We start from the raw sequence: 25,676 nt of genomic DNA on the forward strand, positions 1-25,676 counted from the left end.
TGTCATAGTAGACTGTGTAATGACATTGTTTTATTGCTTTGCTCAGTAGTGGTTGATCTCTTGTGCAAATTTTAATAACTTATGTTTTGGTTGGTTAACTGTATTTAAATGAAAGTGTGGAATAATCCACACTTAGAACTGGCTTTGCAGTCTTGTGTTGAAATTGCTGACACGGATTAAAGATTTCTTTTAAATTGAAAGCCTTATGTTTTACAGTGCTGAATGACCACTTGCAGCTTCGAAGCACACTAAGAAAAATTCCTGGCTGTCAGGGGTAAGGTGTGACATTTAAAATTTGTGCGCGGAGAAAATTCTTGATTTTGGCATTAAGGAAGCTGTTCTTAAAGATAACCTGATGCCTCCCAGATGCTTCCTTGGCTGCTCTAACAGCTTGTAGACAGGACAAGAGTTTGTGAATTGGTCCCGTGTCACGTTTGCCTCAGGAAACTGAAACTTCTGAAGACTGCCGAATGCTTGGAAACTTTTGTCAGAAAAAGAAAAGTTTGGCATTTCAAGCCAAACTGAACGGCGTACCTTACTGACAGTGTTAAGCTCGTTGCTAGGAGTTCCCCAAAGCGCTGTAATTTTTTTTTTTTTCGTGTTTTTGGATGGAAATTGCTCCCCTACCATGCCAGCGCTTCCTTTGCCTTTCGTTCTCCCCTCCGCAGCCCGCACTCGCCGCACCCCGGGTGTCCGTGGTAGGGCGGGGGTGTCTCCCCTCGTCCCCCGCCCCGACACGGGCAGCGGGCAGCGCCCTCCCGCTGCCGCCCTGGGCGTGGGCCCTGCTCGGCCGGGGGCCGGGCCGGGCCGGGCCGGGGGAGGGTCCCGGCGGGGCGGCGGGCGGCGCCTCCCCCGCGGCGGCTCTCGGGGCGCCTCGGCCGCGTCCCTGCGGCAGCTGCCGGCAGTCGCGGGCCATGGGGGCCAAGAGCCTCTGCCTTGGCGTCCTGACCGTCGCCGTCCTGCTCCTGGCCGCCGCCTCGCAGGGTGCGGAGCCGCCGCCGAGCTGCGAGGCGGTCCGGAAAGTTTTCCAGCTGCGGCGGCTCGGCCCGCTCGGCGGCGTCCCGGAGTTCCCGCGGGCAGGTAAGGCAGAGCTGGATGGGGCAGGAGGCACCGGGAACGACGCGGCCGCCGCGTTTGAATTCGGTGCCGCCGGCGGCGATGGATGGGTGGTGCTCGTGGCCGGGCTGGGCACCGCGGGCACATCGGGTCCCCCGGTTCACAGCGACATCGCGGCTGGCCCCTTAAAGAGAGAAAACGCTCTTCCCGGGCTGTGGGCAGTGGGGCACCCCGACACCTGCCTAAAACCCCCCTGTGCCCACCCACTTCCCCTCCGTACCGCGCAGAGCGGAGCGAGCCGCCTTCTGCTGGGGTCATCCTGCTTGCAGGCGGCCGTGGGCAGGCACCGTACGGCGGTGCGAGCCCTGGGGGCCGGGGACAGCCAGCGAACCGCGCTGGGGCTGCTGGAGCCGCTCTGCTGTGCAGTGACAGTGACTGACACCGCTGCCGCTGCTCGGGCTGCGCATCTTCCGTACGGATATCTGCCTGTCACTGGAACGTAATGGCATAAAATTCCCGGGAAAGTAGAGTCTTCATGGCAATTTGAGTATATCTGGCGTTTGTATCAGCAGTTAATTTTTTTTAAAAGTAGATGCTGAATGACGTTGCAAAGCACATATATAGTAAGGTATGGTTTTAGGTTTGAGGTTTTGGTTCCAGGTTTGTGAGAACCTCAGTTGAACTCAGAGGATTAAAATGCAAGTATTTTAGTGATCAGCGGTATAGGATGTAAAACCAACTTTTTTTTTTACACATCTTTAAAGTATGTTCATGTTTGGCTGACAGATTAACTAGTAAATGTGAGCCAGTGCTTTTTAGACAGAGAATGCAACAAAAGCTGAGTTAATGTCCCCCTCACTTTAAAATATCAATAACTAACCTCATTGGGTTTTTTAAGATAATTTGTGTGGTTTTTACTAACTCTGCAAGTTGAGATAAGGCATACTAAGTTTATTTTAAAAGAATCCCTCCAAAATAGAGCTTTTCATAACTCTAGCTTTAAATGTGACAGATAATGTTGACACAGTCAATATTGCATTGTGTAGTTTATAAATTGGAGTATTATATTTATTAACAGTACATTTATCAACATGCATGGTTGTCTTCTTGCATTGTCCTAACCTAAAGATTTTGTAATTGTCTTTGATAAAAAGAAAATAAACACTTCAGTTGGAAAGCCTGATGAGTCAGGTACTGTTCGAATGAAGATGTCTGGAAAGTGAAATCTGAGTTACAGTCCTGTTGGCGATTTAATTTTTCTGTGCTGATTATTTGTGTGAATAATCTCAGTATGAATGATATGGTATCACTTTATCTATGTTCTTCTCATTCCATAGCCTAGTGTAAATTTTATGCTTTCTCTGTTATTGCTTATTTTGATTGCTATGCTTTGTTTGTATACTAGGGATAGGGAGGAAATAATGTTGACTCAAGAGAAAAAAACTATAGTGCTTTATATAGGTTTCTTCTGGTCTTCTTCTCTGATTTCCTCCTTTCCCCTATCATAGTTTTTATACTACCGCTCACTTTCTTCTTTTGATTTTGACTTTTCTGCATTTCCTGCTCGTAGTAAAAACCATGTTTGAATTGTACGAATCTAAAAGAATTCCTTTCTCTGCTGCTGCCCTTGCAAACAGTGAGCAGCAGGAGGTGTGGTACAGCTGTATGGTCAGCAGCCTTTCACTCTTTGAAGGAATTACATAGCTGTGGGCTGCCAGAGTTCTTGTTCTAAGAACTCTGTTCAGATATCATGAAACAAATAATTGGAAACAGTAAAATCTGTCCAGAAGTGCAATAACAAGAAAATGGGGATTAAATGAGTATTTTAGAAGGTTTAGGTGTGATTAAAGGGATTAGTAGGCTCAAAGCGTAATGTGAAGAGAAATGTCAGTTTTTGCTCCTCATCTTCTATATTAAGCCTTCTTTTGAAGCAAGATGTAAAAATATTTTAAAACCTTTTCTGATGACACCAAGAAATGTGTTTGTGTGTAAGATGCATGCACGCCCCCATACAACACACACATTTCTTGTAGGTGTCCCCTTACGAAAATAGGTGTCCAAGCTGCCTTTGCAAGGTTTCATTTTGGTGCTGAAATGTGGGCATCTAGCAGCATTTTAATTATCTCAGGGTTTCCATAATGTTCCCAGGGGTGCTGAAAGATGCAGTAACTCTGGGAAACTTACATCTTTCTGGTAGTGGAAACTTACATCTTTCTAGAAGTGCAGTGTGCAGTGGGTGGGATACCTTTGGCATCTCAGGTGCTCCTTGTGGGCAGCGACCATGGACAGCCAGTGCAGCTTGTGGCATCCTGGAGCTACTCTATTATCAAATCTTGGTGTTGTCTTCAGAATAAGCTGCATAAATGCCTCTACTGCATTGCCTCTCTGTCTTTATTTTAGTGGTGCCGTAGACATAACTTAAGAACACTTTCATTTAAATGTCTTAAGCTGAGTCTTTGGGGTAGGGCATGATCACCAGCTGAAGAACAGCAGCAATGCTGGTTGACATATGGTTTTGTATGCAATAGAAGTCAATAAAATTACGGGTTTATATTTGCCTTGTTTTCATTGCATGTATAAAAAAAGGCTGTACCATTCCCATTCTTTTCTCTTCTCAGTAGGAATAAAACCAGCAGCTTTATATCAGTAAATAATGTAAATTCTAGTTCTGGAGACTGTCATGTGTTTGTATTTTGAATATATGTTAACTCAAAAACCTATACATTATTTTATATAATTAGTTTTGCAGCTGTTGTATAGAGGTTGTGTATCCTTAAGGGAGAAAAAAAAACACCTCTGTCATCCTATGCAGAAATGACATGTATATGTACATAAAAGTGATTTTGAAGGATATGGAAGCTACAAATTTGAGTTCATGTTACCATCCACATAGGACAGGATATAGTGTTGAAAATGGCAACTAATAATCAATATATATATTTTTTTTTTACCACTCTCAAGATACTTATTGCTACCCCTGGCAATCAAGACATTTGACTAACTGTTCTTGGTCTTTTGTACATGTGTTTTGGGAACTATAATACAAGCTTATGCTCAGCCCCATCACATGCTATATTGGAACATCAATTGCCTTCATGCTAATTTCAAGTGTTAGTTGCAAAAATACTTTGTTTTTTTCCTGTCTGGTTCTGTGCTACAAGAACATTTTTGATGGGACTGTACAGAATAACTTCAGTAATTAAAAATCCTGAAAGACACTTTTTTGCTGTATGAAGAATTAAATCAATATAAAAAGTACTCAAAGGTTAGGGCTGGAGTTTTTTATTTTGTTTTTGTGATATGTATGGATATTGGATTACAATATGTCATATTGTAATCCAATATGACTTGGATTATTAAAAAAAAAGAAATTGTCTGCAAAATACTTTTTAGCATATTTTTATTTCCTATGTTCAAGATATTGTATATCCTTTCTGGTATTGTAACTCAAGATTTCTTGAAGATTTCCACTCTTTTACCCTAAATGCTAGTAAATCTAGAGCTTTTAGCTAATTTAAGCAGCTGGTTTTTTCCCAGACAGATTAAATGGGAGCTCTGAGCTCTTCTTGTTATCTTGGTTGCAAACAATATTTATTTTTTGATTTCTTTCTCTCAGAATACCTAGAACAGAGAAGTTGTGTATCCCCAATCCCTGGAAGTGGTCAAGGCCAGGCATGATAGGGCTTTGAAAAACCCGGTCTAATGAAATATGTTCCTGCCCATGGTGGAGGGTTGAAACTAGATATTCTGTAAGGGCCTTCCAACCCAGACCATTCTATGATCCGATTTTAGCAGCAGCAGAATAGGATGGCTGGTGAACATTCCACTCTTGCCTTCCTCACAGAGAGCCTCCTGTAGGTATGCCAGGGAAAAAAAAATTCAGGCTCCTGTTTGCACCAAAAAGCTGAATTTTGTGGCTTATTGAAAAATATTACATTTACTGTCACTGTAGAATCAAACGATTCCTAATGAAGTGGGGGGGGGGGGAAAGTGCTGGAGATATTTTTTCTCAGCAGTTTGGTTTTGGTTGGTTTCTGTTTGTTTGCTTTTTTGGTTTTGAGTTGGTTTATTTTTTTCAAGGATCAATCTAGGCTTCTTTTCAGCAAACACTGGGAGATCATGTGTGCAATTATGAGAACAAGAAACATAAAAGAGAGTGAAGACTGTGAATATTTAAAATTTTACTGTAAAGGCTTTTTGGTAGAGAACCATTATGAATATGAAGTTGAATAAATGAGAAAAACCATGCTGGAAAGATGAGATAGTATCAGAAAAAGTTGTTCTGTGGTACTATTGGTAATTCAAGTTAAAATATTCTTGCTAATTCCCCTTAAAGTAACAATAGAAGTCAGTTTAAAATCCAGCAGGTTACTTTAATGAAATTCCAAGATCATATTTGAATTTTAATTTGGGTTTCTAATATAATTTACATTCCAGTAATTTGGATTTTGGTTCTACCTCAAGTCAAATTAAATTTTTTTGCTTTTGTTGTATGGAGGCAGGGTCACTTCTAATTACTGTATTTGTTTAACGGGCAGTCAGAGCTCTGGAATATGATTTAGTCAGAGACAGAAAGTAAATTTCTCTGTCAAATCAGTTACTGATGTTCATTATATCACATCTGTTTTTGTAAGGACTGTTGCCAACAGCATAATCTTGTGTGTGTGTGTGAACATTTCACCTCTGGATCCACAAAATGATCCCTGTGAAAAGAAATTTGACAATATTTTGAGATTAAAATCAGCAAAAAAGTGAGCTCAGCGCTATAGCAGTTCTCCTATCTCAGTCTCCTATCTTTCAGCTTCTCAGGAAGTCATCAGTGCTCAGTAGTCTTGATCTGGCTGGGTTGGCCTGAAAGGTGGTGCAGCTCAGGGAGTGCCTCCTGACTCTCACACCGAGTGCAGCAGACCAGGCTTATGTCTGCACTGTTTAAGGCTGGTGTCCTGTGGAAGGAATGGACTTTTGTAGTGCCAAGTCACTGTGGCATTCAAGCAGTCTCAAAATAGGAGGGCTTTTGGACAGGGTGACATGTTTTGTTCTGTGAACTGTAGCGTGGCTGTATAAAGGGATGGTTTCACCTTGCTGCAGTGCTTCTTAGTAGGCAGGAAGATGAGCTTGGAGTGTATAAGGAAGGAGCCAAACTTGTGCTGCAGTGTTGTCTGGAGTGCCTTTTGAAAGCAGTAAGTAGAATTCACCATCTCTTGAAGTGCAGCTGAGAGAAATACTGACTCCTGCTGAAGAGAGCCACAGAAAAAAGTGAGATGATGGTTCAACAGTATCGACAGTGAGGGCCAGGTGCTTGAGGCTGATCCCCATCTCTTACTGAGCCAAGCTGAAGTACTTTACAACAATCGTAGTGATAGCAAGTAATGCTAAATCTGGAGTGGTGCTTGTAACAAAAATAAGTTAATAAATATTAAAGGATAAGCACGAGAAGGACTTAGGTCTGATACAGGCTCCAAATCCATTTTGAAATAAACCACTGATTTGACAATTGCATCCAAGCCATATGGCATTTCAGTGCTGGCTTTTGAAAGACTGTTTGTCATGACAATTCTAATGTTTTGGGATTTTTCAGACCCTGGATGTGATCTCTTGGAAGTCTAAATAGACAGGCAGAAATTTACCACAGATCTGGCATTTGCTCTTCCTGGCAGTTAATGGTCTCATCCTGTCAGCATTTGTTTATCGCAAGGTACTGAAAATACAGATTTGTACAGCTGAGACCATGATTAAAAGTTTGAAATCAGTTCCAGACAGATAAATCTGCAGCTTAGAACAGTTATGTTTTTCTTCCCAAACTGTCTTTCCTAGACTCAGATTATTTTCAGTTCTAAAAACTTTCTTAAACCATAACTGTTTACTTCAATATATTTTTATTACAGGCTAAGGTATTTCACTTCCAGTTGTCTTGTTGATCCTGTTTCAAAGTGGATCACAATGTAGAGTCATCAGAATTTGGTACTGAAAAGAGCCAATATGCCCTTTTGGAGTAGAAAGTGTTTTCTCCCTTTATTTCAAAATTGGTTATTGATAAAACAGTTCTTGTGGAAGATGGAAAGTTTTTTAGATGTGAAAAGTCAGAAAATAATTGTGTGGGTTTTTTAATACTGCTTGTACTGAAATGGAAGGACCTGTTTCATGGTCTGGCTTATGTGTCTTCTGAAACATTATCTCTGAGCTGTTCCTTGTTCCGTAGATCTCTTAAAAAACAACTGGTAAACCGCTCTGTGGTTTTGAGTAACAATTCAATTTTTAGTCAGTTGGGTTCTTTGTATGTTGTAGTTGGTTACTTTTTCATGGCCAGTGAAAGCAGCTGTGTTTAATGAGCTGGAACAAAAGTAGATCAATAAAATGTACTTCATATGTACATGATTAACAGTCTTAAAACTATAAAACAAAATTCACTTAGGATTGGGAATGAGATCCATGTTCAAAAGATGCTGCTTAAAAAATACTTTTTTAAGTATAAATAAATATAAATTAAGTATAAATAAAATCAAGGAAATAAAATAATACTGACCTTTCATCTGAAGTCATATACAAATATACATTATTATTTTAGGATTTGGCTGAAAGTGTGTCTTCTTGAAGCTATACTCAAGTCCATACAGCCTAGATAAAGTTTCAGATTAACTTCTGTAGCAGTGATAACCTGTATTTTCTGCTTTACAAGTATATCTAGGTATCTATACTTCTGCTTTACAAGTGTCAAAGGTTTGAAAGCTAAGCAGTGCCCAACAATTGTTTAAAATACTAAAAAGAGTTTGGGTAATAAACCTAATTTTAAGTTATTTCATTTTAATATTAGACAAATATTATTAATGTCTGTGCCTGTGTACACAGGGAACTGCATGTGAGCAGTTACCCTGTATATTATTTGTTAATAATGAAAATGGAGAAATTTAAAGGTCATGCAGATGAAAATAAGTTTCTCACTATGTTTCCACAAAATCTTGTCATATCTGTCACTGCAATAACAATGTATTTGAGAACAAAATTTGGATTGAACTGTTAAGTTTTTTATTAATATAATTTAAATTCTCATATTTGTTCTTTCATGATATATTTGTTCTTTGTATTGGAAAGCATTGCTTAGATGCAGTATTAGAAAAAGATTTTGAATACTACATGATAACAAGGAAGGTGAATAATGCTTTTTATGCTTGATTATGCTCCAGTTGTAAAGTTATAAAAGTATTGAGTTTTCCCTCTGGGATTTCAGTGTGCCCAAAATGTAAAAAAAAAATCCTCCTTTGTAGAAGTGTCTCCCAGCCTATTAGGGAAGTAGGGAGTTGGTGTCAGGGATTCATGAGAATGTTTGGCATTAGAGAAAGACACAGTTAGGGAGATTAGACTGGAAGTTAGGACTGCTCCATATAAAAGTTGATATAAGCATGTTCATTATGCATCTGTCAAGAATCGGCTCTCCACTGGAGTGTTTGTAATGTTTGGAAGTAATTAGCTTTTTCTAGTCCAAGATTTACAGAGGGACAGGAGTGGCAGCCATGAGCTGCTCCAGCATTTCAGTATTGTAGAGGATCACAGAATCACAGAATAGTTTGTGTTGGAAGGGACCTCTAAAGGTCATCTAGTCTGCAATGAGCAGAGACATCTTCAACTAGATCAGGTTGCCCAGAGCCCCATCTAAGCAGTTCTTGAGTGTTTCCAGGAGTGGGACATCTGCCACCTGTATCGTGATGTACAATGCATATTCAACATATTTGACCAGCATTAGTTAGCAATATTCACAGCTGGAACAAGATTACATTGTCAGGGAAATTATATTATGTGGCTTTAATTAGCTGTAATGAATGTACTCTTCCCACAGAATTTTAATCAGTATCCCCTTCTGTATAACAAGACCAAATGGTTTAAAGCTTTGAATATTTCTTCTGTGTGTCAATACCCATGTGAAAAAATAAAAAATCTCTTTGGTATTTGTGTTTTGCATACTTTTGTTTTATATTAATCAGTGGAACTGCCTTTTCCTTAGGTGTTGATCTCCAGGTTTGCACTTCTGAAAATTCAACATGCTGTACAAAAAAGATGGAAGAAAGGTATCAGATTGCAGCAAAGCAAGATATACAGCAAGTGCTTCAAACATCAAGTGCTGCATTAAAATTTTTAATATCTCGTAATGCAGCTGCTTTTCAAGGTAAAACTTTCTACTTTTTGTTTCCAAACTTGTTCGTACTTTTATTGATTTTCATCTTTGATTATTTATGATGTAATAAAAGTTATCTGTTAATTTTTAGCTTCTGCCTATGCTTTTATGCTTTCAAATAAGTAGTAATAAATCATGCATGTGATTAGAAACTGCTTTGCTTTTGGAATTTGTGGATTTTAAAAAATTATATTTGATAAAAAGTAAGAAAACATTCTTGTAAGATGCTTTGAATTTAATTGTAAACCTGTAACTTCACATTATTTTTAACTTCCTTAACTTGGGGCATACTAAAATGGCCAAGTTTATTAATGCCTGGAGTGGTACAAAAGAGAGATTTTTTTTTTTTTATACACCACTGTTTCCACCCACTATATTCTTTGTCTTTTTCTAGTAGACATTCTTGGGTAGTTTGATTTTGAGATTTTGAGATTCTTTTTTCAGATCTAGTTTTTCAGACTCTTGAGTTTCTAAATATGGTTGAAAGAATAATTGCACGTTGAACCATAGTTGTTTTAATAAATGACAGGAGGTTACCTGATAAATAATAGTTATTTGGACTGGTGGTGGGGTTTCCTTTTTGCTTCGTATCCTGTTAGTTTCTTTTTGATTTAATTAGCCAGAAGTTAATGCAGAGACTGGTTAAGGAGCAGAGAAGATGTGAAAATAGAGATGTGAGGTTGTATGTGATGGAAGGAGATACAGAGTTTACATGTGTTGAGGACAAGGCCGTAAAGTCTTGTCATTCATCTGTTAGTATGTACTTACTAACCTTTACGGCCGCTTCATTGGAAAGGATAGCATGGTAACTTCATACAGGCTTGGAAAGTTGTCCTTCTGGCAATTCTTTTGTTTTTAACCTCTGATGCTGAAATAAATAGCAGAATGAGGTCCAAAAATGCAAAGTTGACTTTGGAATCCTAAAGCTTCCTTTCTTTTTTTTTTTTTTTTTTTTTTTTTTTTTTTTTTTTTAATTTAGGCTGTCTAATGCTAAAAACAAGCTGGAGTTGCGAGTTGCTCTCCACCTTTTGGGACTTTTGCCATTTAGCTGCCTAACACAGCTGTCAAAAGGTGTAACAATCAGGGAATCATTGATATAATGTACGGAGAAATCTTTCCATATCTTTTCTGCCTTTGTTCTTCCTTTCAAATTCTGTGTATTGTCTTTTTCTTGCTACCATAAGAGTTATCCTAGAGTTTGGTACATATTATAATACGTTCAATTTGTTCTGCTGTCTTTAGTCCATCATTTGCATTAAAAAAAATACTTTTCAAAGCATATACTTAAAAGTGAAATCTATTTTATATATCTTATACACTTCACATATTTTTGAAGTACATGCTTTAGTCTATAGTAGTTTTGTCTTTCTTTTTATGTAAAGAAGTATAACAGAGAGAATGTTGCATGGATTCTAGTATTATTTGGATTTAAAACCTTGTTTAACTTTGAAGTAATGCTTTGTGAAAAAGCATGCTATTGAATATACTGCTAATGTTTGAAGAATTGCAACCATTGCTAACTAAAATTGAAGCTAAATGATTTCAGATTCAGAAACAATAGTAAGATGCTGGTGATGTTTTTTCAGCTTGGAATCCTAGATACATAGTAAGACATTCTATCTGATCTGAATTCAGTTTTGACCCTGCTTTGAGGAGGACTTTGGGCTGGACACTTATTAAGGCCCTTTCAATCTGAATTACAGTATGACAGGGTGCCTATCTCACCACCAAATGTTTAGGCATGCCTTTTATGTTTAGACAAGGCTGGGCTGGGCAGATAGGAATGTGATTCTCTTTTCTGCTGCTTTGGCAATTGGACAGACATCTCAGGAGTCACACAGAAAGCTTGAAGGGGATTGTTGGGGTGTATAGAGAACAGAGCAGATGTCATGGATTTTGTCACTGCTGTCACCTGTCTCTTCTCAAAGTATGTTGAGGTTGGCTTTAAAGGGGTGGACCAGATCCCAACAGAACAAATAGCTAATTTTTTCTCAGTTTTTTATATATTCAGTAGAGAGAAGTAGGCAGTTAAAATAAACTATTTGTATCTGACTCTGGAGGTCTTCAGAGGTGTGTTTCCATTTAGCATTAAATACAGTCTAGAGATCCTGAATCTCCAGGGTGTCTAACTACCTGGGACTTTATGGTGACTGTCTTGGTGAAATGAGGCAGCTGTCTGCCTATCTGTCTATTAACTTGTCACATGTGTGCATGTGTCTTTATGTAAGAGTAAATTAATCTGTATATATTGATATATCTTTGTCACCTTCTAATAGTTATGAAAATTCCACGGTTCTGTATTGTGCTAAGTGCTGCCTCTTGACAGTAACTATTGACAATTTTCAAATGATTCAAAAATTCCATGCCTCTTAGGACGTGTCAGGCTACATGGTGCAAATTGCACCACTTGTGTACTGGGTACTACTGAGTGCTGATAGTTTTTTCCTTATGTTTTGGGGTGTTTCAGAATGTGTGTTTTCTTTTTCATTTAATCTTCTATTTCTTTTTTAATAGCTTTGAGGAATGATAAGGGAACAGAAGGATGGGTGGCAATGAAGTTAAATAAGATATTAATCCAGTAACTGGGAGATACATTATGGAGAGCAATATATCATTTTTCCCTTGGGAAAGGTGACTAGAGAACTTAAGCTGTATGATAATTTTGTTCCAAGACAATAATTTTGATAGGATAACATTATTGCACATTTCTGATTTTTAGTATTTCTTATCTTAATATTTGAGGAAGAGATTGTTGCTGCTGTACAGGGATTGCTATAACATCTCCCTTCTGGTAACCATAAACCCAAATCCTTTGTAAACCTTACATTTGCATGACATAGACATATCTCAGTATGTACACACTCATTTTTTACAGTTCTTAGATGTTACTCAAAGTTCACACTGACCTTTGTCTATACCTGTACTCAAAAGATTAACAAGTGCCACCAGGGTTACAGTGTAGTCACATTGAAGTGCTGGTTTTTGTGTAGAGAAAAAAAGAAATCCCTACAATTTCTGAAATTTGGAGGGGAATTGAATAGGCATTTAAGAATCTGGTGAACTGCAGTAGGAGGGAGTGCTGTGCAACAGAATAGCAGATCTTGTGTCACTTCACTGTTTTTCCACAAGAGAGCTCATAACCCTTTTAAAAGTGGCCATGTATGACATAGAGCAAGATAACAGCTTGTCTGGCTGAAAGGGAAGTTTAGAGATAAGAATTTAGTTGTGGAGTCTAAAGCAAATGGACTTTTCTTTGTGCTACTATATTTGGCACCTCTAGTAGTGTGGCATAGTTTTCATAAATATGGAAGCATCAATCATTTCTGAATGAGGCTGCCTGTCACTGAAGCAGAGGACTTGGCAAATGTGTGTCTGTATGCAGTAGGTAATAAACTGCACTCTTCAATAGAGCATTACCTGACACTTCCTACTGTGTAGGAAAAATTTAATGCCTTTGCCATGTAAGTTCTGAAGTCTGTTGAATCAGGCTTTCTTGATGCAGTTTCATGCTTTTCTATGAAATTATTGCTACACAGTAGATCAATTTCCACTTTATCTTAGAGCATAATTAAATGAAGTAAAATTGTTGCATCATATCGGTTGAGATCACAGTACAATTATTACATTTAAATAGGAAAAAGTTTTAGTCAGTAGCTAAAGTAAATTGTGTGAACTAGAAAATGGGTTGAAATCTTCTGAGCTGCTTTCTCTGGTAATCTATAAGAAATAATAGAATTTCTGTTTATCTTTGTGAAACTAAATGTGCCCTGGCACTAATTCAATTGCTTTCCACTTGTGAAATTTTCTGAAGAATGATTTGAAGATCAGAAAACTTCCAGCTAGAGCTTCTATATCTCTCATGGTTTCAAATGATATGTTGCCTGTCAGATCATTAGCAATACAAACTGCTTTGATGTTCTAATATTTTCTTCTTTCACATCTCCATAATCCTTTATATTTTAAGTGTGATATAAATAAGCCTAAATCTAAATACTGGTGAATCCCACTTCTTTTAATTAAATGAAGTTTAGGGATTCTATTAAAAGACAAAAATGTGGACAGGTTGAGAGATTCAATTTGTCACTCTGTTATATTGAGGGATGAGAGTCTCAAAAATATCTGTGGTTCACCAGAGCTACGTTCCTCTTTCTCGATTACTCTGCAGCCCTTCCCCACAGCTATGATCATGCTTCCCTCTGGACTGAAAAAGTAGGGAATTTTAATAGCACAGAAGAATCATTGTACCCACGGATTGGTCTAAGGAACAAAGCTGTTATACAGCCTTTATTCTTCAGGAACCAACTATTCATATGGTATTCTGTGTCCTTTATAATAAAGAAGCAGGATAAACATTATGCTAATGTAACTTAGATTTGGACCCAGTATGTCTGTATATACATAAAACAGAGCACTTAAGGACTGCTATAAGTGCAGAAATGTAGAGATTTAGATTAATACCTAAAATTTCATTATTAATCTGAATTTTATTTCTGTATTGCAAGCAAGTCTTTTATCATTCCAAAGGAGTTTGGTTCTACTCTATCTCATTCTTATCTTCTCGCCTATATGTGGGCTGTGCCTGTAGGCACTCCTGGAGTATAAGTATGTATCTATAAATGCACAGGGATTTAATGGGCTTCTGTAACAGTTTTCACCACATCAGTCTTTTCTTGAATTGTTCTTTTCAAGTGTGCACTTGTGTTCCTGTATTCTAGTCTCAGCCTGTTCATTTACCATCGATTATTTCTCCTAGTTACAGTAGTAACTGAGTTACAGTTAAGCTGATGTCAGTGCACTGTTCAGTCTCATACTCGGTGAGTACTAAGATTTCTTTCATATTTTTGTTAATACCCAGCTAACTACTATTTTGGTTTATGTTTCAGTAACACGGTGATCAGTACACACATATGCTAATTTAGATTTATTTTATGCTTTATGTAGTTCTTATGCATTTGAAAAAGGAAGTGAAGTACAGATTTAAAGCATCATTCCCTTGGGAGCAGTGGCCATAGAAAATTTGTATTTTCATGGATGCCTGCTTTCTGCTTATTCTGAGAACTTTGGGAAGAACAAAATGCAGGAGTTTGAAAGACTGAACTCCAGCAGAGAAGGTAGTATAAAATTGATGGTTTTGAATGAATGTTTAATATTATTTCAAAGGTAGAATTGCCTGCAGCCTTTTAGATTTCAAAGATTTTCAAATATCCATGGAAGTTTGCACTTAGTGTTTTTATTCTCTGTTAAGAAAGAGTAAATACCCAAAAAGTTAGTAAGTCAAGTCTTGTTGAAAGACAGAACTCAAAATGGTCCTGATATGATGGAGACAAAGTGCGAAAAAATTGTTGTTCAATAGGAACAAATGCAAAGGGCTCCATTTAGCTGGGGAGGAACAGTGGAAGACATAATAGTATGGGAGATTTCTTGCAATGAATTTGTTCTGTAGGAGAGGTTCTGTGAATAATGATAGATCTTCAATAATGAAAGACAAAAGTCAGCAGTTTCACACTGTTGTCAAGCAGGCAACTATTTTAAGATTCTTAAACAGAAAGACAGCAGAGATCTGTGAATTGAATCTTCTGTTTTAGGTAAACTGGAGAACATTGTGCAGTTTTGGGTAGTGTACTAGAAAGACGTGGACCAATTGGAAAGAGGAGAGAAAAAATATGCTCTGAAACCTTCATAGAAAAAACTGCACATAAGAAAGTGCTTATCTGTACTCCTTCATAGTAGATAAAGGCCCAGTGGTGTCGTACTGCAGCAAAGAAAATACAGGCTCAATATTAGCAAACATTTTCCAATGACAGTATTAAAATACTTTTGGTTAACAATTTTGGGAATTCTACATCTTAGAAACAAGCTGGACAAGAAAACAGTTGCTAAGAATTATGTTGTAAATATGATTAATTCTGCTTGCAGGCCAGGGGTTAGACTGGACTGCTCAACAGACTTTTCTTGGCCTTAGGATAGGTTTAAAATGTGATTTACAAAGAAAAGCTAAGTGATTTAAACGTTTTAACTAGTTTTAAGATTAATCTGTGGGTGTTATGCTCTACCAAAAAGGGTTTGTTCATTAATCTCTCTCCAAGAAGATTACACAGTTCCTTACTATAACATAATGGGATGGATTGCGTCAGTCATAAAGACTCTTGCAGAATGAGTTTAAATTTAGAATATTATTTGTCAGTATTTAAAGAACACAAATTTGTTCATAACTTGATACATGATGGTTTTTTTTCATTATTAGTTCTACAGTGGAACTATTGTGTATAGAACTAATAGATCTGTACGCTGTCACTTCAGCAGATATGCTGTTATGAACTACATATTTTACATGGGAAATTCAGAGAATTGTGCAGTTTTTACAGTACAGACAATCTTATTTTTAACCTTTTTTAGTTTACAGTTTCCATCTTGGTGAACCTGACGTACTGCTTAGAAGTGGAGTCGTACTGCATTTCAAAGGCTTTGTGAGTGGTAAAACCAGTTTGGTTTCCCAACAGACATAAACCTAATGTTATCTGGTGTGACAGGGAATTTTAAGGATAGGTATGTTTACATCTAGAGTGGATAAATCTGATTGTATTTTAAGTGATTTTTTAAATTAGAAAACGATTGTGTCAAAACAGCAAAAAGGAAATGTGAGGAAGGGTAGAATTGCATCAAATTGGAATTAATCAAGCATTAAAATACATTATTACAAAATTCAGAAAACCAGGCACTAACTTTTCCTGTAAAAAAGTTATGCCAGTACTTGAAGTAGATGAAGTATGGTAAAGAGAGAATTAAAAGGACTGTACTGTACACATAAACCTGGTAGGAGAATTTTGCTTCTGTGGAGACAAAAACCGAAGGTTGTCACTGAAGACCCCAGGACTTGCCAAATATCACTGGAAACATAAAGTTAGACAACTGAGCTGAGTGTTGCTGCTGAGTCCAGTGTCACCATTGACTGTAATGACAGTTTGGACACTTGGCTAAATTTCACCTTTTAGATACCTATGCTGAGGTGTGTCTGAAGCTGCGCCCCAGTGAGCCTATTCTACACATCAAAGGAAGAGCCCTCAGAAGTTCCCTACCCTCTGAAACCTTACAGCCACCCTATCTGACAGTGCAAGCTGTGAGTAAAGTTTGGGAACAAAAGCAGGTTATTGAGCAGTAAGCTCACACTTGAGTTTCCAGCCTATCAGCTGCTTGGAGATGATTGCTGTTATCCTGATGTAAATGAAAGTTGGCTTACTGCTTCCCTCCTGCTAGAGAGGTAGAAATGTGCAAGAAGATTCTGTAAGCGTAGTGTAAAATCTATTCTTCATTCTTTTGCTTGTCTTGTGGCAGTTTGCTTACACGCAAAATAAGAAGTGAATATCTACTTTTCTTTCTGTTCTTCTTGAATTAAGCAGAAATTTATGTGTGTCATGTAACGAAGTAGGTGACAGTGATTTTTACAGTGGTTATGAAAGTTGGCTTACTAATATAAAATACATCATGAGTAAGTGTAATATTTAAGCAGAAATTTATGTGTGTCATGTAAAGAAGTAGGTGACAGTGATTTTTACAGTGGTTATGAAAGTTGGCTTACTAATATAAAACACATCATGAGCAAGTGTAAGTAGCTGTACTTTGATTCTTAAAAGGGTTATTGATACAAGTAATATCCATTTTTAATAAAGCTACAAATTTCATCTTGTATTGAAGGCCTGAACTTAGATCTGTGCAGACTAGAGGAGTGCCATGATAGAAATCTGCTGATCCTCGAGTTCTGGAAGAAAACATTTTGTATTCACTATTTCAGTGCATTTGAAATGCATATTCATTCCAGGTCAAAATGCAGCATGCTACAGATCTGCTGTGGATCAGCTTCATAGCCATTCAGTACTTGCACAGTAGCTGTTTATCTAGGGGTTTTCAGTAGTGTCTAATAATGCAGCAGAATTTACTGAGGAGAGTTGGCTATTTTCTGGGTTATTTATTTTGCAGTGTGTAACTCTTTCCTATTCCAGCTGTCTTTGTCTGTATATCTACTTAATATTCACTGTGATAGAAGCAAAGTGAAAAATTAGCCCTGTAGTAGTTTGGTGATAAGGGTACTTGTGTGCCACAAAGCAAGGGTACTGCTCCAGTGAGTATTTTAAATTTGTATAATTTATAAATATAGTCTGCACTCTCAGGCCTGAATCACTTTAGAACAAGTGTTTTTCAAGATATGTAGGAGATGTGGGGTGGATATACTTCCAGTGTCCAGATCTTATCTATTTTATTGCCTTTTTCAGTGAATCCTGTAAGGTCACCAGACTTTAAAAAAAAAAAAGAAATTATTTGCTGATTGGGAGACAATTAACTAACTGTTCTTAAGAACAAAGAGATATGTATTTAAATTCCAGTGGACATTTCCCTCCACTGCTACCACTGTGATAGCCATGGGCTGGCTGCTTGTGGAAATGAACTTAGGCAAAGATGTTCTGCAGGGCCAGACTTGCTGAGAAGATTTCTTTAAAATCAAGTATATATGTTATTTTTAAATTGAAGTATACCAATCTTTGTTCCATACTTGTGTAAAACACATTATGGATATATAACTATATTTATTTATTGTTAGGCATCTGAAAATAATTAAATATTTGAAGTATTCCTTTTTCTTTGTGCTGTGTTGTGCCTATGAGGTCTTTTGAGTTTTTTAAGATGGGATAATGCAGTTATTATTTACAAGATTTAGAGATGTACAGAGAAGGACTAGAAATTTTAAGTTATAAAATGGCTTTCCTTTGTGTTTGTGTTATGTCATAACAAAATAAACTAAAATAGTTTACAAGCGAATTTTCTTTGTTTTCCCGAATACAATTTTAATATCATGTTATTTTTAACAAATTGCTGGTAACATAGAATGCCTGATTATCACCAATCAGTAATTTTTTTCACTCCAGATCTGTTACCTAAAAGCAAGCCAGAATCCTATAAGCAAAGTAAGACTTAGTTCAACCATATTAAAATTCTATGTCCATTTAAATTTGATTTTGGCTGCGTGACCATGTTATACTGAGGCTATTACCTGGCTCAGTGGTCCCACAGACAATTTCCCTTTCTCATTCCGATTTTATTGTAAATGATTGTCAGCGTAGCACAGGAAACTGCAAATTCAATTTTGATCAATCCCACGAGAGACTTGATTCTTCATGACTTACTCTTGTTTTGAAGGTAAATTGAGATAGCCATCTAATTTAAGGATTTCCTTCAGAGCAGAGGATTAAAATCTGTAATTTGTTTTATGCAAGGTCTTTTTCTTTATTGTGTTATTAGGTAGAAGCTAATATTTAAGGAAATTTTGTAGTGATTGCTCCCATGGGAAAGATGTAGGTCTTCATTTAATAATTCCATTTGATATTTAATGGTTTTTTAAGCTGGCTTTTTCCCCCTTGTTTTTACACCTGGGGATCATAAACCTGCTGTTTTCTTTTAAAGACAATGTTTTTTGAATACTTACAATAATTTAGGATTTCAAGATAGCTCTGCCTCCACTCACTGCACTTAATCCTTATTGTGAGGCAGATTAATGACCCCTTTGGTTTAAAGAAATTTGATTTTGCTTCCTCTTTCAGTGCTGTTACTGTGGTGCAAACTAGCCCAGAGCATGGAAGATGAAATAGTGAGAAGTTAGGAGGGCACCATGAAGACAAGAAAAGGTAACTGCCTAAGAACAAAATGGTCTAATGGCATAGTTCAGTGTGACCCTCCCTGAGGCAAAGGTGTTAACAGTAGGTCATTGGGATGAGATTCAGGGCTTGATTCAGCTGCACAACAGGCGTCTCTCTAGTGCTGTTTTAGCTGTCTTAGGGTATCCTTTCTGTCCTCCTGGCCAAACACTACAGCAAGGTGCTGGTCCCACAGAAGATATCCTGCAAAACCTTGAGAAAAGCAAATTTCTCTATACTGGACAAATGATGCAGAATGTAGAAGTCGACAATGCAGTGTCTGCATGTGAGGTAGGGGAATTTAGTCCCATCATGTTCAAAGGAAATGAGATCAAATATGTCTGTTTGAAATGGAGTCAAGTAGCTCCAATGATTACTCCTTTTTACTTACATCAACTGTATGTATGTATGTTCTGAAAGCAAGGGGCTAAGTTATGTTGTAGCCCTAGACAATGTCACTGCTACAGAAGAGTCACTAGAGCCTAGGGAAAGAAGGTTTAAAAAATTGCTGCTTTTGAGGAAGATGCCAGTTTTTGAGTTAAGATGCAGAACAGACCAGTTAACAGGTTGAAAAAAAAAATCGTGAACATAGGTTTGGTCATGCTTCTAACTACAGACTTGCTTTACTAACTGAAATAGTTCTTTGATACTCAGCTTCCCTCCCTGCAGTTGCTATGGTTCCTAATGCAACCGGAACAGAAACTTACTGTCAAAAGGATTTGGTAAGATGTACAAAGGTGCAACCTTTTTGCATATTTTCTTAAAAATCAACACCTCTTATAAAACCAATCAAGAGTATTTATCCTAGTGACAAAAATAATTAAAAATATCTATGTCAATTAAAGATCTTCAGATAAAACTGAGCATTAGCAATGTCTGTGCACTCATCACAGTAGTGGATTAAAGTAACAAAATAAAAAAATCTGAGATGAATAAACCCTTAAAAGCCAATCTTTAGAGAAATAATAAGAGAAGTATAAAATTAGGACATTAAGGAGAAAGAAAAGGGAAAAGTAGGTCTGTCTTTTTAATTTCTTAATTTCTTTAGAGCTTTACAGTTCCCTCACCTGCCTAGTGCATAACTAAAGCCAACACTGAGAAGATCACAAGCTAAAATGAAGTATCAGAAGTAAGTAAGTATCAGAAAGGAAGGTGAAAATCAAAGGCAATATTAAGAATTCATCAATTGCTTTTTGCAGAGAATCCAGAAAGTCTCTTTTCTGCTTCTCAAATGAGGACACTACTCTCCTCATGTAACCTAAAGAAAAAAAGTTTGGGTTTTATTTAGGAGACTGTAACTCCTCTGCATTATGTAGCTTTAAATTCCAGTGAAAACAGTACAGCTAGAAGCTGCAGCTGCAGTAGAATGAGCAGTGCCCTAACTTGGCTCATTTACATGGAAGTAACTTCTGTGACACTGAAAGAAGTCCAGCCTTGGCATTCTTCTCACTGTTCATGCTGAGAATTCAGAACAAGTGATAGCTTTTAACTTGTCACACCTGAAAATGTAAAACCTCATACAGTGTGAGAACAGCGTTGCAGCACTTTCTTGAAAACTTAAAAATGAAAATTCTGACGACCAAGAAAGCTCTATTTAATGTTCTAGGAAAATGAAGCAAGAAAAATGTTCTGAAGAGAGCAGGTAGAGTTTAAGTCAAAGTTTAAATTGTTTCTCAGAAAAACCTTCCAACTTATTTCTGTACCCATAATAACATAGGAGAAGGTGGTACTGGTTACTCTTGACTCAAAGCTTTAGAGCATGGACAAATTCTGGGGAAACATGTGCTGGTTTGTTCTACAGCTCTGTTTTCCTATTTTCTTTTTTTCTTTTACCACTTAACCTTCAGGAGCTGACTCTACCTATTTAATATATGAGATATGCAGAGTTAGTAGCATTCTTTTGCTGTTCCTTGGGTCCACATTGACGGAGTAAGTACTCAGCATATGAACCCGGTGAGCTACCAAGTAAATCCACAGTGGTGAATGCAGCTTCTAGGCAGGGTGATCTCTGGCAATGAGGAGGTACTCAGCTGGTTGAGGTTCATTTCCAATATCTAGGCATAAGCAGTATCTGGGGCAGTGCTTCCCCAGTTGGTTAATATACGTGGACCAGATGGACTCAGGTAGGAAATAAGCCATACATTTTAACAGTCAAGGGGATTAGCCACTGGAACAGGCTGTTTGGGGGTGATAGAATATCAACCCCATCTCAACTTCTTCACTGCAATCAAATGCCAGCCATTGCCCTGTTTTGTAAAGGATTATTTTGCAGGCCCAAGGTGTGTTACAGCAGTCAGATCTACAATCCTGTTCCAGTCTTAAAAATGGTAAGTGTGAATGTAGGAAAGCATTCATCATAGTACAGTCTGGCACTGGAGTGATTCTTTGAAAGATGTATAGTGTCAGTTTAATCAGAAAACTGAATGCAGACTGCTCCACACACGTCCCTCCATATTTCTTCTTCATGCAGAATTTTGAGAGGAGACCGCTGTGCTATTCAGTCTCTCCAAGGAGCTTTGCACCTAAGTGGGATTTAGCACTGTATATGAATCACAAAGTTAATTTTTCGTTTTCTTATTTAGACAGAAGTCTAAATATCACATCAAGTGTTTATGGTTGATTTGGATACTCTTCACAGGCTTTATAAATTTTTTAGGACCTTAGGATTTATGCGTTTTTGTGTCCTGAATGAATACTTTCTGGATGGTTTGGGTTAGGAGTATCAAGTCACGTTACCTGTTTAGGTGCTGAAGTCACTTATTTCTTTCAGCATCACAGACTTGTACACCACTAACATTATTGCTCTGTGCAGTCAGTTTTTGCATAGTTATTCATTAAGGCTTTTTTAAACAACAGATAATAGCCAGAATTTCCTCTTTTTTGTTTCACACTCTTCTCTGTGATTAATACTCTCTAACAGAATTTGTCTCAGGCTTTTAAGAAACTAGTAAAACCTGAGATCCATTTATGGGACTTCAAGCTATCGAGTTTTACAACAAAATGGGACTTTAAAGATTTTGTCCAAGCGTTTGTTACTTGCTCACAGAGGGAGAAAGGTTGTGCATGACAGCTACTTTATTTTTTACAAAACTGAGGTACTTTGAGCATCTTGACATATTACATCGCTGCTATTTTACCATGAAGAAAAAGTTTCTGCCTGTTCCTTCCCCGAGTCATCTTCCTTTTATCAGATTAAATCTGTAGAACTACGCAGGGAAAGAATGACATTAGAAGCAAGCTTCCATGATTTATTATTAATTGATAAATGAGTCTTTACCTTATGTAAGTAATATTGTGCCTCCATTCTTTAGCAGGCTAAATTTAATGTGCCTTATTAAGTGAAACCAGGTTATTTTTACTGTGATTCTCTAGTGAATATTATTTGGAGCTCTTATTTGGGTGTGCTTTCAAATATCTCTTTTGATTCATGACTCTGTTGCTATAGTAAGTATATAGGATTGAGAACATTCCTAGCTGAAGGAAGTAAACCAATGGTAGGAATAAAATAGGACTTGTATAAATCATCATTAAACTTCTAACTTTTACTGGATTTTATTATATAAAATAAGTTAAGCAGAAGTTTGTAATGGAGATAATTTCTCTTATGATATGTATTGAGTGGATAAACTTTCAGCTATGTTTTTTGAACTCATAAAAAGTTATTTTCTGTATCTACAAATCCTAGTCTTATCTGTGTAATGAGGTCACCAGAGTTATAAGAACAGTATGCTAGTACATAGCCTACTTTAGGTGTAAGAAAATTAATCTAAAGACAAAGTGCTTGTACTCCATGCTGTCTGCAATGAGTTCTACTTGAGAAAATTTTCTTTTAAAGGGTCTTTTCTGTTTCTTCTCCCAGATTTATTCCAACACCAGTATCTAGTTGCCCTTTGAACATCAAAGCCTGTTCTAATCTACTTGTTGTTACTACCCTAGTAAATTATGACTTGGAGGATGTCTGAGAAATGGATTAAGTGAAAGCATTTTTACTTGTGATTTATGTTTTTCTCTTGTCACTTTGATGAGTTTTCAGAAATTAGATGTAGCAACTGTTTCCAAGTATTTACTTTGTGAGAGCACAGTAGCCAGAATCTTGCCTAACCCTTTAATTGTGCTACTTCTTCTGCAAAACTTGGTGTTTGTTTCCCTACCTTTCTATTCAGGGAGGGAAAAAGCCTCTACCTAGAAATGGACAGTAGGGGGTATTTGGACTCTGTTCTCTTATATATTTATGTGTTTTATTTTAAACAGCTGGTGGATTCAAAACCTAGAATGCTTCAAGCACTGAAGCTTGACAAGACATTCTTGCTCTGTGTCTCCATAGCAGAGCCTAGCCCCCTAGTTCTTTGTCTTTCTGTCTTTATCTCTGAGTTTTTGATGATAATGCTAGAGATAGATAGATTTCTTTCTTTCTATCTATCTATCTATCTATCTATCTATCTATCTATCTATCTATCTTTTTTTTTTCCGCTATCCTTCCCACCCTGAGAATTTTATATCCCAGGACAGACGCCAGCTAGCTGACTAGGACTGGTGAGAGATACTTGCTTCCACATGGCTTGTTAATCCCAAGGAGAAGCCCCATCTGTCTCTTTCCAGATTTAAAGAAATTAATTTGAGATTTGGATAATTTTTGGGTTGTTGCTTGTTGCTTTAGATCAATATTTATGTATGTGTACTTCAATACGCTAGTTGCTTTTCCCCTGAGTGATGTGTGCAAAGAGTTAATCCACTTCTTTTGGGTTTTAATCCATCTTAAAGAAAACTGTAAATGCTTTATGTGTTAGATATTTTAACAACATGAACATCCAGATTTATTCTGTTGCTGTTTTTTTTTTTGTCTATGTACAACACAGATATATTCTTCCTTGCCTGAGGAGGCCACAGACAGCTGGCTGGGCTAACGACAAAGCCAGGGCCTAAAATACAGAGGAGCTTGAGCATTTTTAACGCTGCTGTTTAGAAATTAGCTGAATGCAATGAGACTGGGAGAATAAGCTATTTTTTACTCAGGAGACATGAGAAGTTTAATATATATATATATATATATATATATGTATATATATAGTTTACTGGGATGCATGCAGAAATCTGGCTTTCCAAGGAAGAACCAGTTGCATGATACAGTTTCATCCTCTTAGGGTCTGTACTGAAGTTATACTATTGTTTTGCCATGTAAAGCTTCCAGCAGTCCCAATAACGACTAGAGAAGATCTTGATTCTCCCAAAGAGAGAACTGATGTCAGCAGCAGAATTACACAGATGGGCTAATGTCTAGTCATATATTTTTTGAAATTTTTCTTTTTCTATTTCAGATATTGTTGCTCTTTAAAGTGTCTAGGAGCCAGGTTCAAATCCTTTTGGGGTAATGTTGGACAATGCTTTGATGTGGATCAAGACTTGAACCATTCATTCTGTTTGATATGCCATATGTAGAGATAGAATCACATGTTCCCTGTTTTCTGTGGAAGTTGGAGCTTTTGCTGAGTGAGAGGGGATATTTAGCCTGGAGAAGAGAAGGCTCAGGAGTGACTTTACTGCTCTCTACAGCTGCTGGGGAGGAGACTGTAGCAAGGCCGGTCTTTTCTCCTGGGCACCTAGCAGCTGGACAAGAGGAAATGACCTCAAGCTGTACCTGGGGAGATTCAGGTTGGACATCAACAGGAATTTATCAGGAGGAGTTTTGTAACTGAGAGGATTGTTAAATGGTGGAATGGACTGCCCAGGGATATAGAGGAGTCATCATTCTTGGAGAAGTTCAAGAAATGACTGGAGGTATGTTCTAGTTGACAAGGTTGTGTTCAGTCAGAAGCTGAACTCAGTGATTTCAGAGGTCTTCTCCAACCTAACAGATTTGGTGGTTCTTTCAATGTTTAGTGTTAAGGTAGCACAAACTCAAAATAACCTGATAACATTAATTGTTTCAATGTACTTTTTTTCTAACTAGACACCATCTGTTTCGTCATTTAGATTCTTGTGATGGTGGTACTTATGGCTTTTACATCCATTCCCAGAAAGGCTTAGAAGTCAAAAAGAAACAGCATTTTCTTAGGTGTCTCTGAAACCCTTTAAAAATTAAGGAGCTCTCTTATTAGACGGTGTGAGTACTTCAGTCAAAACTAACTTGATCAAACATAACAGATGACAGAGATTTTAACTGCACTGTCAAAAGACAGCTTTGTTGATAATGTGAAAGTTAAGCAATTAGTTTGCTTTCCAGACTTCTCAGCTGTTACTCACAAGGAAAGTATTGTGAGAAATTCTACTCTTGCCTTTGACCTTTTACTTCACACTTATAAATACATGAAAGTGAAAACCAATGTTCTGTTCTTTATAAATTTTTCACTTAAAGCTCTCTTAAGAATAACCATGAAGGATTGCATGTAATGGTTTATATATATAGTTACTCTAATACTTCTCTTTCAAGAAGAATAAAGAAAACCATTGTGGTTACATTTGCTTTGAAAGTTAAAATTCTTGGTGTTTAATGACACCAGTATCAGTTTGAAGGAAAGTAGTTTAAAAAAACATTTTATAACTAAAGAGTTTACTGTAGCTCAGAACCTACAAGCACAGTAATTCATCAATTTTCAATTTATGTTGTCATTTCTGGTACAGTAAAAGCAGGAGGTTTTGCAACATACACTAATGTGTTCAGGTTATATCCTTTTTTTCTTTTTTTACAGATTCTTAAAGAAAGGATAGGTGTTTTTCCTACCCTCCCATTCATACATTGAATATGTGAAGACCTTGAAGTCCAGGATTTATAT

The 25,676-nt window shown here is 37.3% G+C and overlaps 1 protein-coding gene across 3 annotated transcripts in view; it reads left to right on the top strand.

Annotated features, from left to right (window-relative positions):
• Positions 1–910: 910 nt before the first annotated feature.
• The window catches only part of GPC5 (glypican 5), a 597,183-nt gene continuing 572,417 nt past the window's right edge, over positions 911–25,676 (top strand). For all 3 annotated transcript variants that reach the window (XM_059466144.1, XM_059466146.1, XM_059466145.1), the window contains exons 1-2: positions 911–1,080; positions 9,053–9,214. In XM_059466144.1, coding sequence (XP_059322127.1) covers positions 915–1,080; positions 9,053–9,214 — 328 coding nt within the window. In that variant the 5' untranslated portion in view covers positions 911–914. The remainder of the gene's footprint in view (positions 1,081–9,052; positions 9,215–25,676) is intronic.

This window comes from Ammospiza nelsoni, chromosome 2 (genome assembly GCF_027579445.1).
Source record: "Ammospiza nelsoni isolate bAmmNel1 chromosome 2, bAmmNel1.pri, whole genome shotgun sequence".
In the NCBI taxonomy this organism is placed as follows: domain Eukaryota; kingdom Metazoa; phylum Chordata; class Aves; order Passeriformes; family Passerellidae; genus Ammospiza; species Ammospiza nelsoni.